Source organism: Mus caroli, chromosome 11 (assembly GCF_900094665.2).
Source record: "Mus caroli chromosome 11, CAROLI_EIJ_v1.1, whole genome shotgun sequence".
Taxonomy (NCBI): domain Eukaryota; kingdom Metazoa; phylum Chordata; class Mammalia; order Rodentia; family Muridae; genus Mus; species Mus caroli.
This window is the reverse complement of record NC_034580.1, coordinates 81,011,242-81,025,501: the sequence shown is the minus strand read 5'-3', so window position 1 is coordinate 81,025,501 and position 14,260 is coordinate 81,011,242. Positions and strand designations below refer to the sequence as shown.

At 48.5% G+C, this 14,260-nt stretch overlaps 1 protein-coding gene across 8 annotated transcripts in view; it reads right to left on the bottom strand.

The window, feature by feature from the left end:
- Window positions 1–14,260, bottom strand: part of Bcas3 (BCAS3 microtubule associated cell migration factor) — a 470,064-nt gene that overhangs the window by 14,389 nt on the left and 441,415 nt on the right. For all 8 annotated transcript variants that reach the window (XM_021178141.2, XM_021178140.2, XM_021178145.2 and 5 more), the window contains one exon: window positions 9,887–10,054. In XM_021178141.2, coding sequence (XP_021033800.1) covers window positions 9,887–10,054 — 168 coding nt within the window. The remainder of the gene's footprint in view (window positions 1–9,886; window positions 10,055–14,260) is intronic.

The window sequence follows — 14,260 nt, the reverse complement described above, 5'->3', positions numbered from 1 at the left end:
CCTTTAGTGCCTGTCTTAATTCCTTTTAAAAAGATATTTCAAGCATGTCATCTCTTGCTTTGGAAGCTGAAGGGAAGACTACCTCCCAGCCAGGTAGAACGTTCTGAGAGGACACTGCCACAGCAGGCGGGGTCTCCAGCACAGGAGTCCTTAAGGATCCGTTCTCCTGTTCAGAGGAGGGTGATAAAGACCACTGTGTGCAGTGATCAGGGTGGGCACAGTAGGAGAGGAAGCACGTGCTCTGGATTTCCCGTTTCACTCCTACTAGCAGAGGAGAAGGAAAGGCCCGGGGGCCACATGCTTTCCTCTATTTCTTGAATCCAAATCTTGTCAGAAGAGAAACTGACTTTTCCCAGCAGTAGCAATTGGCACTGGAAGATGAAGGGACTCAAGGCTTGGTCTTTGCTCCTGCTGGAAAATAGCTGGGGACAGGCGCTAGGACACTGAGCTGGGGGCAGGCGCTAGGATACTGAGCAGGGACACTAATAGCAACACCCATGGCCACCCTTGAGGCTGTAGCTCTCCACAACCCCACAGCTGTGCTCCCTCACTGTACAGGGCCCTGGCCTTTGGAAGCTATTTCTTCCCTCACTCTTAGCAATCAAGGTATTGGACCCGTTGTGGTTTGCATGTGAAATGTCCCCAAAAGGCTCTCATTTTGGGCATGTGGTTCTCCAGCCAGTGGTACTGTTTGGGGAGGTGGAAGTGGTTCATTCTGCTCTTCTGTCTGACAGGAGGTTAAGATGCTTCTCTGCCATCCACTCCGGGAGCAAGCGTGGACTGACCCCTCTGACACCAGGAGCCAAAATGAACCTTTGCTTTATTTAATTTGTTCTCCCGAATCTCTCATAGCAGTCAGAAAACTAAGACAGCGTGATGATTATGTTTATGAACCGACAGTTTTGAAATCACCTGGACTCCATCTGGGCATGTCTGTCAGGGCGTTTCTAGGGAGCTTTAGTTGAGGAGGGATCCTTCCCATGGCCTGGGGCTCCGGAAAGAATAAAAAGGAGGAAGGAGCAGCTGCCAGCACTTCATCCCACTCTCTGCTTCCACAGATATAACGTGATCAGCTGCCTAAGGCTCCTGTCTGTCACTATCCCGCCACGATGATGTTCCTCCCCCTTACACCATGAGCCCAGATCAATCCTTCTTGCCATTAGTTGCTTCTGTCACAGCAGTGAGAACACTGACCATGACATAAATGCTCTAGAAAGACCATGCACACCCTGTGGCTAGGGAGAGAAGCCAGAGAGGAAAAGACCACAGCTCAGTGCCACTACCTCCCCTGGGGCTTTTGTCAATTCCAAGAAAGGAATTGTGGCTTACCTATTCTCGCCTACTCTTGTAAGAGATGTGACAGATGCTTAGAGAGCCAGCCTGCCTATCGCAACCACAGAGAGGGTGTGTGGGGCCACCAAAGAGGCCGCTGAGAGAAGACACTAAAACCATTCTTTGTGTGTGTGTGTGTGAATGCTATAGAAGGAAAAACCCTGGGTCCATACAGATAAAGCAGAGGAGAAGGCCCAGACACCTGGCTAAATTAGCTTGATGATAATGGCATCTTCCAAGGAACCTGTTACTGAGAGGAACAGGCAATAGTGGGCACTGAGACCAGAGATGCTCAGAGTCCTTGGTAAGGGAGCAAGGCCCAGCCTAGAGAATGGTGGGTTAGATAGATCACACTCTTCCATCTGGATAAAGGAGAGGAAGAGAGGTAAGAGAGTGAGAACGTAAGAAAAGACTGGAGACTGGGCCATATGCACTTCTACACTGGTGGTCGGGGGAGGAGAGATATTGTCGTTCTCAAGAGACCAGAAAGAAGCCCAGAGAGATGGCTCAGTAGGTGAAGGCAACTGCCAACAAGTCTAACAACCTGCATTCAGTTTTCAGGACCCACATGGTGGAAGGAGAGACTAGTTTCTTCAAGCTGTCCAGTACTTCTATATGCACCTCACTCTTAAATAAAAAATAAATAAAGTCATTTAAAATATTTTTAACGAAGAGGGTGAAGATGGAAACCTTTCCCTGGGTACTTTGGAGATAACCACTGAAACGCAGAGGGGCTGAGGAGAAGGAGGGGACAGGAAGATTATATGGGGTGATCAATCAGAGCAGCTTGGTGGTCATGCATGGCAGATAGCGCATGTGACCTATGGTGCAAGGAGCCACCCTGGCCTTGTATCTTGAGCCTGCTCAGGATAAGGATAGGTTGGCTAACCTGGGACTGGAGAAAGGCCCAACCTTCACTAATATCATCTCAGTGTTGTTTGTCTCTGTCTTCTCTTACATGTTCCTATGTGGGTGGTATGTATGTGTGCATGTGTGCATGTTTGTTGTGTTTAGGCACACGTGTGTGCACATGCTCATGGAGGCCCAAGACTGATATCAGGAGTCTTCCCTAAATCACTGTCCATCTAGTTTTTGAGGCAGTGTCTCTCAATATGGCTAGTCTCCTAGCAGCTTGCTTCAGGGCTCCTTCTATGCTCTTTCCCAGTGCTGAAACTGTGGCTACGCCACCATGCCATCTGGAATTTACATTTTACACAGGTTCTGGGATTTACACTTTAGTTCTCACATTTGCATGAACAAGCACTTTGTCCACTGAGCCTTCTCTGCAGGCCCAGCACTGGTCATCCCTGCCTCTGTCTACCACAAGGTAAGCATTCTCATTTTGCCTGATGCTCTGCCGCACCACAGTTTAGAAACAACAGACCCATGAGATCACGCATGGGAACTTCTGAACTCTAAGTCCCAATGTCTGTTTCTTCTTTTAAGAATGAAAAAGAAGAGAGAGAGGAAAAGAGAAGAGAATGAACCACAGCACTGGAAAAGGAACACGAGGGACCCATACACCATACTGCTAGCTCCTGCACCACTGGCAAGGAGAGTGCTCCAGGTCATAGCATTCTCCCGAGTTGTAACTTTTTCTGAGGTATATCAAAAAGAAAATATTTTATTTAAAATATTTAAATAGAAAATATATTTAAAAAGAAAACATTTTATTTATTTTTATCCATGTATATGAATATTACCTACTTGTATGTATGTGTACCACATACATTCCTGGTGCACACAGTTGCCAGAAAGAGATGTTGGATTTCCAGGAACTTGGATTTACAGATGGTTATGAGTCACCATGTGCGTGTGGTAGGTCCTATACAGAAGCAGCGAGTGCTGTTAACCACTAAGCCATCTCTGCAGCCCTCTACCTGTACAAGCATGACAAGATCTCATGTAGCCCAGATGGGCCTTGAACTCACTACGTAGCAGAGAATGACCCTGTACTTCTGATCCTCTTGCCTGTACCTTCTGGGATGTACAGATATGCACACCAACATTTTTCTATAAATTCTTCACCTTCTGATTGTCTACAAAGTCCAAAATGAGTAGCTAGATTTATTGAAGAACACTGATGACCCAATTACCTGCTTTGAATATGGGGTAAAGCAACAAGTTGGATCACGTGAAGCTTGGCAAATGAATTCACTATCTGAGGACTTGTAATTGTCACGACCTGTGCAGTACCTTGTGATGTGATGGGGTTGTCTCCTCCCAGAAATATAAGGAACGATCTCTAGTCATCAGCAGGGGGACAAGCAAGAGGCCCATGGCCTACTGGGATTGCCAATCTTCATGGCAGCATTGGGCTGCAACACACAGAATTAGTATAGACACTTAACCATCTCTTCACAAAAGCTCCCATTCATTTTTATTTACTAATTAAAAAACCCAGTATGGGTGTTTTGCCTGCATGTGTACCTAACTGTGCATTGTGTGTGTGTGTGTGTGTGAGTGTGTGTCATGTGCAGAAAAAAGAGGGTATCAGATCTTCTGGGACTGGAGTCACAGACACAGATATGCGAGCTATGTATGAGTGCTGGGATCTGAACATGGGTTCTCGGAAGGGGTATCCAGTCCTCTGAACCACTGCGCTCTCTCTGAGACTTACCTTGCACAGCCCAGAGTGAAGGTCAGCAGTGAAGCATGTGCTCTCCACGTGCACACCGAGCTTATTAAAATCATCGTTTGCAAAGCATGGGAAATCACAGACAGTTGTTAATGAACTGACTGAAACTTCCTGTAACCATCGAAAACTTATGTGATACTCAAAATATGCTTCTCATATTAAGAAGGGGGAGGGGGGTGAGAACAGTCCTTTCAATAAATAAAAGTTAACTGAAAATAGTTTTTCAGGCTTGGATGCCGGGTCACTGATATACAGATAGGGAACTTGGAGGATCTAGCAGAATCAACTACAGCCTTGGTTTTCAAGTAGCAAATCTTAATTCAGTGAAGTATCATGAAATCAAAGCAGTGTGCCTAGCGTGCACATCTGGGGCACTGTACTGTGAAAGCCTGAGTGTTTGGCAAACTGGGTCAGGGTGTGATCCGTATTTACAGCAGAAAGTGTCAGGTGGAGCTTCAGCATTTCTGGATAGAGTTAAGGCGATGGTGGATGGAATAAGACGGCGCCTCTCCTTGACTGATAATTTAGTAGGGACTGGAAAGGAGACTAGAATGTCACAGGCAAAGACAGCCCTTCTTGGCCTCGAGAGCTGCTTGTGGATCTACAATACTTAAACTGTGGTCTGTGTAAGTGGCTTGGGCTTCTGATGTTAGGTGTTGGAGAAGACAAGAAAGAATGAGGGTTTGAATTAGTGATCAGAAGAGCTTAAGTTTAAAATGGACTCTACATATATCCAGGCGTTTATTTAAATTCTCCCTTTAGGGGGCTGGTGAGATGGCTCAGTGGGTAAGAGCACCCGACTGCTCTTCCGAAGGTCCAGAGTTCTAATCCCAGCAACCACATGGTGGCTCACAACCATCCGTAGCGAGATCTGGCGCCCTCTTCTGGAGTGTCTGAAGACAGCTACAGTGTACTTACATGTAATAAATAAATAAATCTTTAAAAAAAAAATAAATTCTCCCTTTAATAGGGAGTAGTAAATTATATATTTACCTAGCCAGAAAACAATTGTGATAAGTCCATATTTTGTTTATTTAAAGAGTGCTGCTGGGTGTGGTGGCGCACACCTTTAATCCCAGCACTTGGGAGGCAGAGACAGGTGGATTTCTGAGTTCGAGGCCAGCCTGGTCTACAAAGTGTATTCCAGGACAGCCAGGGCTATACAGAGGAACTCTGTCTCAAACCCTCACCCCCCAATTCCCCCCCAAAAAAGAGTGCTATGTTTTTGAAGTAAAGGCAGTATCAAATGGAATGTCTGCTAAGCAGCAATTAGTTCAGTAATTTTGGGGGAGACAGTTGAGAGGGAAGAGGGCTCAGGGAGACAACATTCCAGACAGGAGGAAAAGGATATGCAGAGAGCCTTACATGTGTTCAGGGTCCCAGCCTGACTAGCTCAGAGGCAGTGGGGATAGGTCTGGAGAGAGAGTCGCCTAGTCAGGATGGCTTTGTATACATGGAGTAGAGAAGGAACAGCTAAGGCTGTGGGTTAGCTCTCAGAAGTGTGGATTTACCAGCAAGTGACTGGATAGACTGTTCTGGATATCAGGTGAGAGGCTGGCTTGGAAGCCAAAGAAGCAGAGATTGTCACGTGCTGAAGGAGAAGGAAAGGGCCTTTAGAAGCATTCTGAAAGATGGGAAGTGATAAAGGACAGTCAGAGGCAGCAGAAGAGCTAGGAGCTGGAGAAAGATGGAGCCAGCCCTGGAAGGGTGGGGGCTCACAGGCCCAGATACAGGCACCCCAGATGTCCAGTGATGACTCCAGGGGGAGCAGTGCTGGGCTGGGGTCAGAGAATGCTCCTCTTTGGCAAGAGGGATAGTTAGGATCTGGGTGGTAGGAAGTTGACAAAATTCTCAAATGATAACCATTCTCTGACAGTGTGACTTGAAGAGAGTGGGGCAGCTGGGTGGTGGTGGGCGGGCTGAAACAGTGTCACTGCAGAAGGAAAGCGGCTGATGTTAAGGTGGAGACTGAGTATTGGACTAAACAAACAGCAGTGACAGGATCAGGGAGCTGCTGGGGCTGTCTGCAAGAAGGGAAAGGCCAGAAACCCCATGAACAAGGAGGGGCTGTGTAGAGCTTCAGGAACCTAGGTGGGCATAGATGCCCATTAGTAAGCAACTGACACCTAGCTGGGTGCAGACCTCAGTAAACAGCATTCAGGTGGAGGCAGACCTCAGTCAGTAAACAGTATCTAGGTGGAGGCAGACCTCATCAGTCAGTTGGCATACAGGTGGGTGTAGACCCTCCTTAGTAAGCAACTGGCACTAGGTAGATGTAGACCTCAGGAAACAGTGGGCAGACAGGTGCTGTATCTGTGATAAGCACGATTCTTTTCCAGGTACTGGTGTCTGCAGCAGACAGGTGCCAACTGAGAATGGAAGAGGGGACACTATGAACTGCTCAGCTCAGCTCAGTGGCAGGGAACCACTGTGCAGGCCTAAGCGAACAAGAGCAGGGCTAGATGGCCCTCAAGCTGGCACATTATAGAAAGGATGATGCAGAGGTGGGTAAGATGGGCGCTGGGCGATCGATCAGCAAGAAAGCCATTTGGCCAATTACATCACAGATGGACTTGCAAATCACATGTGGAAGCTAGTCAGATCAACTGGCCAGCAGCCACCACAGAGGGCTGAGCTGACATCTGCAGTTCATGTTCACCACATTTTAAACAGATCTTCTCAAACGTTAATATATGCATGTTAAGATGCAGATGCTGGGCTGGAGTTACAGCTTAGTGGTAAAGTGCTTGCCTAGTGTGTGTGAGGCTCTGGGTTCAACCCCCAGCACTGGAAGAAAAAAAGACAAGTGTTGATGCTGATAGACCAGGGCTGGATTCTGCCTTTCTCCTCTTCCCTCTTTGGCTCTGAGGATCAAACCGAAGGATTTGTACAGGCTACACCCTTGACCAACTTTGCAAACTTCATCAGCTCCTGGGCAAGTATGGTACTGCCTTCTGCAGAGCACTTTAGAAAATGATTTGAATAAAACAAGTACATTCCCATTATGTACAGCATGATGTTTGTAACACACAGACATTGTGGAATGACTAAACAGAGCTAATTAACACGCATTACCTTACATACTTACCTTGGCTTTTGGTGGTGAGGACATTTAACATATTTGACTCGCCATTTTAAGAACATGGCACGTTATTATTCTCAATGGCTAACACATGGTGCAACAGCCCTCAATGCACTTGTCCTATTTAACCAAAGTTTTGCTTCCTTGATCAACAGCTCTCCACCTCCTGGCATTGGACAGGAGGTCTTTCCTTTCCTTTGTGAGAGCTCATTTGTCCTATGGCTCTTCGGGAGATCCTGGAGCCAGCGACTGTTGACTGTTACGCTTTCAGGCACCCAGTGACCTGTCTGACATGCTGATAGCTTTTAATAAACAACGATAATAGGAGTTTTCACACTGCTGATATCTACAAGTCAGGGTGCTGTCTGTTTGGGGGAGGGTTGCTCTTTGCATCCCTTTGGAGAGCTGGGTGTTAGGCAGTTTGTATACCCAGTGCAGGCCAACCCAGCCTTGACAGTGTTAACACGACAGGAGGGCCACTGTGTGAGAGGTCTGGAGAGCAAGCTCTGAGATGGCCTCAGTCACAAGCAGATAAGGGGTAAATTTAGTCACATGACATAAATCAACACGAAGGTGCCTGGGAAGGCACAGGAGGCCCAACTTATCTAGTGCCAGACTACCCAACAGAGGCACGCACCCAGGACTGCCCTATCTGTGTGCTGGTGAGTCACCAAGAGAAGCAGAGCTGGGGTGGAAGAAGACCAGAGGAGTGGTGGGCCCAGGGACTCGCTGGAAATTCTCATCTACAGGCACTGCACTGTCTTGCCTTTGTTGTACCAGGTGGACACATCAGCAAAGAAGGGGGGGCGGTGCATGGCAGCCACAGAGAAGCAATGAGATAGTTTTTATCTGATTTGCTTACTGACCTAAAAAATGGAGGCAAGTTAAAACCAAACCAAACCAACCAACCAACCAAAAATTCATCTAATATGGCCAAGGAAAACCAACAGAATCCCTTTTGGTAACTATGTGAGGAAAACAATGGGAAGCTAGCTGGAATAAATAAGGGGGCAGGGGCGGGAAATCTATTTTTTTTAACCTGCCCTCTGCCTTTTTTCTTTAAATTCTTTTAAATTTCACATCCTAGTTATTAAGATCACAAACTCCTGTCCCTCAGCTATCTGACAGATGAATCAGGTTACTCTCTGAGAAGCAGAAGCGCCTGTGACTAAATTTACCTGCTAAACTGCCCACAGATGCTGCTGAGGTGTCCATGAGACTTTGAAGAAGGTGGTGGCAGTCGGGGTCATCCCAGGAGCTCCCAGCCCCTAGAAGAGGGAGGCTCCTGGTGGTGGGGGAGCTGTGGGACAGAGACTCTAGTTCTTGGGAACCATGGCTGACCAGAAGTGCTGACATAACAATACTGTTACTGGGTTAGCTCCCAGGGTGATATCTGGGAAGGGGATGAGCTGCTATCTCTGGGATTAGAGGGAGGACAGAGGCCTTGGGATAAATCTGATAAGCATTTGGGGTGTGAGGATGCAGGTGGTCTATGCATGAATGTGTCTGATGGAGGGGGTACAGTTTGCTGTAGCTTTGGAGGTCCACATCTCCTTTTCCTGCAGGGAAGATGGGGTTTAGGGTACACTAGGCCTCTGAGATAGCTGTCATCCAGGACCTAGTAAGTACTCCCTATCTCTAGCTTAACCCCTAGTGGGGGCATCCACTGCACTCTGCAGGAGCCAATGGCTATCTAGGCAGGAGCCACTAAGCTATACAGATGCTACACTCTGTCCTCCTAGTAAAGGAACAGAAGAACTAGACCAGAGGTGTGTGTCTGTGTGTGTACATGTGTGTGTGTGTACGTGTCTGTGTGTGTGTACGTGTCTGTGTGTGTGTGTAGGCTCACTGTTGAACCCCAGAACCCACAGAAACAGCAGGACAGATTAACAATGTCAGGCATGTCACACCCAGCCACCCAGGGATTCTAAGTTTCTCTTTACTAGGACCCTCTTCTATAGTAGAGTGGGGCCAGGATGGGACAGGTCACAGTGGAGATGATGCTCTTAGAGGACTCAGGGGAGAGAGAGAAGGCCTGAAATCAGGGAACCAGAGTATATTTAACCCATCCACTCCAGCAAACTGGACAGGGCCTGTTAGGTGGGTGTGAATGTAGGGATGGAGCATTAGTAATGAGAGAGAGAGAGAGAGAGAGAGAGAGAGAGAGAGAGAGAGAGGAAGGACACAGAAGAATCCTGTATATAGTTGAATAGTGATGGATGACTTCGGTGTGTGTGTGCGTGTGTGTGCGTGCGCACTTACGTGGGGTAGAGCTCATTTCTAGTCAAAGGATGTCTTATAATTAGCATATGGATGCAGGAAGCCACTTTGGACTTGCTGGACTCTCAGGTACTAGTCCTGGGTTAAAGGGATATGAAAAAAAAAGCTGTGTGTGGGTGTGGGTGTGGGTGTGGGTGTGCACTTGAGCTTGCTCTGCCTGCTTGCTGGCAGGTCCTGGTCTGTAGAGACTGGAGCATGAAGGAAAGCTATGCTACTTCTTAGGTCTTTTTTTCCCTTGGAGATGGTTTTGGGAATGACTAATAAGTACAATTGTCTGTCTGTCTGTCTGTCTGTCTGTCTGTCTGTCTTGTGGTGTTAGGGACCATGCACGCCATGCTTTGTATTTCCCCAGGTATCTTTGTATGCTGCTCTAGGTAGGAGAGGCGGTTCTGCTGGGATTTCCCAGTAGCAGAGGTTTCTATAATGGGCAGCACTCAGGCTGCCTAGCCATGGAAACATGGTTAAAAACCAACAGATGTCCTCTCCCCTCCAGCTCAATGCCAATGGGTTCCAGTCACAACCAAGTCAGGCTACAAGTCTGTTGACGCCTTTACCTGTTCCAGATCCCACAACGTCTCGGCTTGGTGACTCGGCCATGGCATCTGCAAGCCGTTCCCGGAGGCCCTCCTCTGTGTGCTCCATGGAGGACATATGCCGCAGCCCGAAGCCCTCGGGCCAGCTCCCGCACACCTCCAGCAGGGTCACGCTCCGGTCAAAGGTACCTGTGATACAGGCAGGACAGGTGATGTTGAGTCTGTACCTTCAGAGGGCAGGCTGTTCTCTGTCTACCCACCCTTGTGGCCTGTCGTGTCCAGGGCCACTAAGTCTTTCCACCAGAAGAATGAGGGGTGTGTGTGTTCCCCAGGCACAGGAATGTGTATGTGGAGTCCAGCAGCCTGTGCCGCTGGATCTGAGAGTACACGCGTAGGGCTGACTGCTACATCAGAGAGTACACATGTAGGGCTGACTGCTATATCACAGGAATGCGTATGTGAAGTCCAACAGCCTGTGACAGCAGATCGAAGTACACACGTAGGGCCGACTGCTGCACAGTCTGAGGAATTATGGGAGTCAGAGACTGAAAGCTAAGGCAGAGGAAAGGAACCCTCCCCGGTTCAACCCAAACAACCCCGCTTTTCTCTGACATGATCGCTCTCCATTTACAACCTTGAATGGTTACAGGTTACAGGCGAGAGATGTAGCTCAGCTCAAGGAATGCTCTCCTAGCATGCATGAGGTCATACAGTTTCCCCCACCAAATTCAGATATGGAGACCTGGTGGCACACCAGCACCTGGGAGGCTGAGGCCAGAGGATCAGAAGTCCAAGGTCATCTTCAGCTCTACAGTGAGGTTTAGGCCAGACTCTGATACTCTATGACACTTTAGACATTGTCTAAAATAAAAGAAGGCCTGGGAGGATGGCTCAGTGGCTAGAACCCTTGAACTCAAGTGTAAGTACCCAGGTTTGGATCTCCAGAACTTGGATAGAGCTGGGTGCAGTAGAGCAAGCACCTTTAATCTCAGGACTCCTATGGTGAGACAAGAGGCAGAGACAGGAGAGTTCCTAGAAACTTGTGGGCTGGCTAACACAGTGAGCAACAAAGACACTCTATATCAAGCAAAGTGGAAGGTGACGACTGTCCTGTGAAATACATGTAAGTGTGTACACACACACACACACACACACACACACCCACCCCACCACTATCAAGATCAATAATGAAGGGGATGTTTGCACAGACTAACTTAAAAGCAGAAATCTTCCTAAGCCACTGTCCTTTATAACCTATCCCCAGCCTCATTTAAGGTGAGGCTTAGAGAGGTCAAGGGCTTAGCATGAACAGCAGGCCATGACAGACCTGGTGCCAGGACGCAGATGTGCTGATGCCTAGGTCTGGAACTCGTTCTGCTTCACTGCAGCTTGGCTCCTAGCCGTCAGGGACATAGGCATATCCGGGATACCGTTTCAGGGATGTGAGCGATACAGCTGGGTGATAGCATCTTCAACAAGGATCCTTCCTTAATCCAAACCTGGTTCCCAAGTTCCAGAAAGTACACGGTGTTCCGCTGGATGCCAAGATTAGATGTTACGTGCAAGGTCACTTCAAAGACTGAACTGAAGTGATTTGACTTTATTCTACGGCAAGTTCACTGGGAAATCTTATTTCATCCAGTCTCTCTTGGAAAGAGATTATGGTCATGGTCTGCTGCTTTAAGCACATACCATTTCCCCAGCGATTAGGTAACTGAATCCACTACATTTATTGAGCTTGGTTCCTGCCAGCACCAGGAAGACCAGAAAAAAATGCAAATGCCGATGTTTCCCCAAAGTTAAAAGTACACGAAACGCACACTCTTTATCAGGTCTTGTTTCTTCTCTTTGATCAGCCGTCAGAAACTATCTTTCCTTGCCGGGCAGGACTGGGCAGTGTCAGCGCACACTCGCGGCCACTGACAGGTGGTAATAGAGAGGGTGCGAGCCTCGGCCCCGGCGGGCGGCCCTGCCTGTGATAACGGCCAAAGCATGGAGGTGATAACCGTTAGTAAACACTCCGACAGCCGGTGCCTCCATACATCAGCAAAGTGGGCCTGATAATCCTGAACTCTTTGACCAGACAAAGGCCCTTGGCCAGCCTGCTGGGATTTATATGTGTGGCAAGGGTCACTGCTGGCTCCTGAATTTCATCAGGCAACTTTGGCTTTGATTTATTTCTCACCTAATTGTGAGGTAGATTCCTGGCACAGGGCGAGTGGACAGCATCTACCGATAAACCTCCTCAGGAAGGAGCCTGACGCGAGGGCGTGGTACTTGTGCTCAGCTTATCAGGTGGGCCCTTAACATGCAGAGCTGCCCTCCACTGGGCAGGGTTAGAATGGGGGGCTGAGGAACCACGCACTGGACTTGGGGGGTGGGGAATGAGTGTCACTGGATCCTCAAAGAGCCTAAGCTGAACTATAGCTATGCACTAGCAGGAGCCAGGGCCCCAGCTGACACTCCAGTGTTAGCAACTGCTCCCAGGAGTGTGTCCTCAAGGACACCTGGCTAAGGCAGGGATTAAGCTTGCAGATGTAGTCCTACTCCACTAGCTGCTTCATCCATGTCTGAGGTGGCAGCCATGACTCTTTGGGACTGACAGGAGAGGTACTCTCTACTCCTGTCTCAAGAAACACACTCAACAAGGCTCTCCTGAGGAAGCTGAGCTCTTCTATGCTCTAGTGAGAAGATCCAAAGAGTCAACCTGGGGCATCTACACTTAGTAACATCAGAAGAAAAGGTGGCCATTCTTTCTCTGTTTACCTAGCTTCCTTTCAGAGCTTGGAAGCCTAGGCAAGGAGTGACCCACTCTCCTGTCACAAGCGCAGGGTGCCTGCCTCTAGAAGGGTGTCCACACATGCTGTGTTTGCAGGTCAGGGAAGGGAGCTAGAAGTAGGGACAAGAGGACTGAAGTTAAGAAGGGGAAAAGAAAAAAAAAATCAGAAAAAAAGTTATAGCGAGAAGGGTTGGGAGAGAGGGCCCAGTCCACAGAGGGTAAAAGCCACAGCAGAGTGTACTCTTTTGGTGTCTTTGAGACCGGCTCTTACTTGGTAGCCCAGGCTGGTCTTGCACTAGCAACCTCAGCCTCCTATGGGATGAGGTTGTGGGGCTGGAAACTGACCTTGGCTAGAACACTCATTCAGCTGTACTAGCTGCCTAACTTAAGAGCCTCGGAATCCTCACCCTGCAGAGCACAAAAGGACCCGAGCCTCAGAGCTGTGGCAGGGATTGTACTCGTTAAAAGAAAGCACCTGGCACATGAGGGTGCCACACAGAATGGGTGTGTCTGCAGGCATGTTAATACCATGGGGTATGGCTCAGTGGCAGGGTCTTGGCATAGCATGTGGGAGGCCCTGGGTTTGATTCCCAGCACTGCAAGCAATGACAACAGTACCTGTCTTGATGGTAACAGTGCCAAGTAAGTACACCTTTCACCACTGGAGGCAGCGCCATACATTCTGACCATCACAATGACCCCGGGTGTGGTACAGGTATTGCCTTAATTTATAGGGGAGTTGAAGCATGGGAAGCTTAAGTGACACATTTGGAGTCTGTAAATGACAGATCTGGAACACATCTCTTAATTCTTAGTGTGGAGCTTGTCCCATTAGCTCCCATAGCGCTTCTTTTAGTGGCATCTGCTGTGGAAAAGTTATATGTAAAAATCAACTCCATCTTCCCTAATGTGTGTTGAAAATACATGTCACCTTCAACGGATGCCTTTCAAAAGCCTGCACACCCTGAGACCAGTCCACGTTCCTTACAATATTGTAGTCACAGCGATGAGTCACCCTGTCTACCTGATGGCACTCAGGAGAACACAAACCAATAGATCTAGTCTCTTAACACAGGCATAGCTAAGGAGCCGAGGGCAGGGTGTGGGGGAACCCAAGAGTGCTCAGTGATGGAGCTCTCAGCGCTTTCCATTGTCCTGAGATGCTGCAGAGAAGAAACAGCCTCCCTCATCCTGCTAGGAGGAGGCCCTAAGGAGGCTCTGAGACCCTTTCTTGGGGCAGCCCTAGTCTGATGAGCCTCCCACAGTGGAATGTGAGCAGGGTTGCAGGCATGTAGGGATCAGCAGGTGCTGGGTGAAGAGGCTAAGCCCTTGGAGGATGAGGTCACTTCTGGCGCTTAGGAAACTGCCCATCTTGTCAGCATTGTCGTTTGATTAGCCCAAGACACTCCTTTGGACAGGGGATGTTTGTGTCCCATTATGGAGACAGGACTGTTTCAGGGAGCCAGGAAATGCTCACCTAGAGCAGGCTATTTGGAAAATTCAGAGTACACTGCTTAGCAACAGTGTTGGTTCATAGCCTGGTGCTGAAGCTGTTTACAGACTCTCTCATGCCCGCTGTTCCATCTGACTCACATTCATCAAACATTGATTAGTGT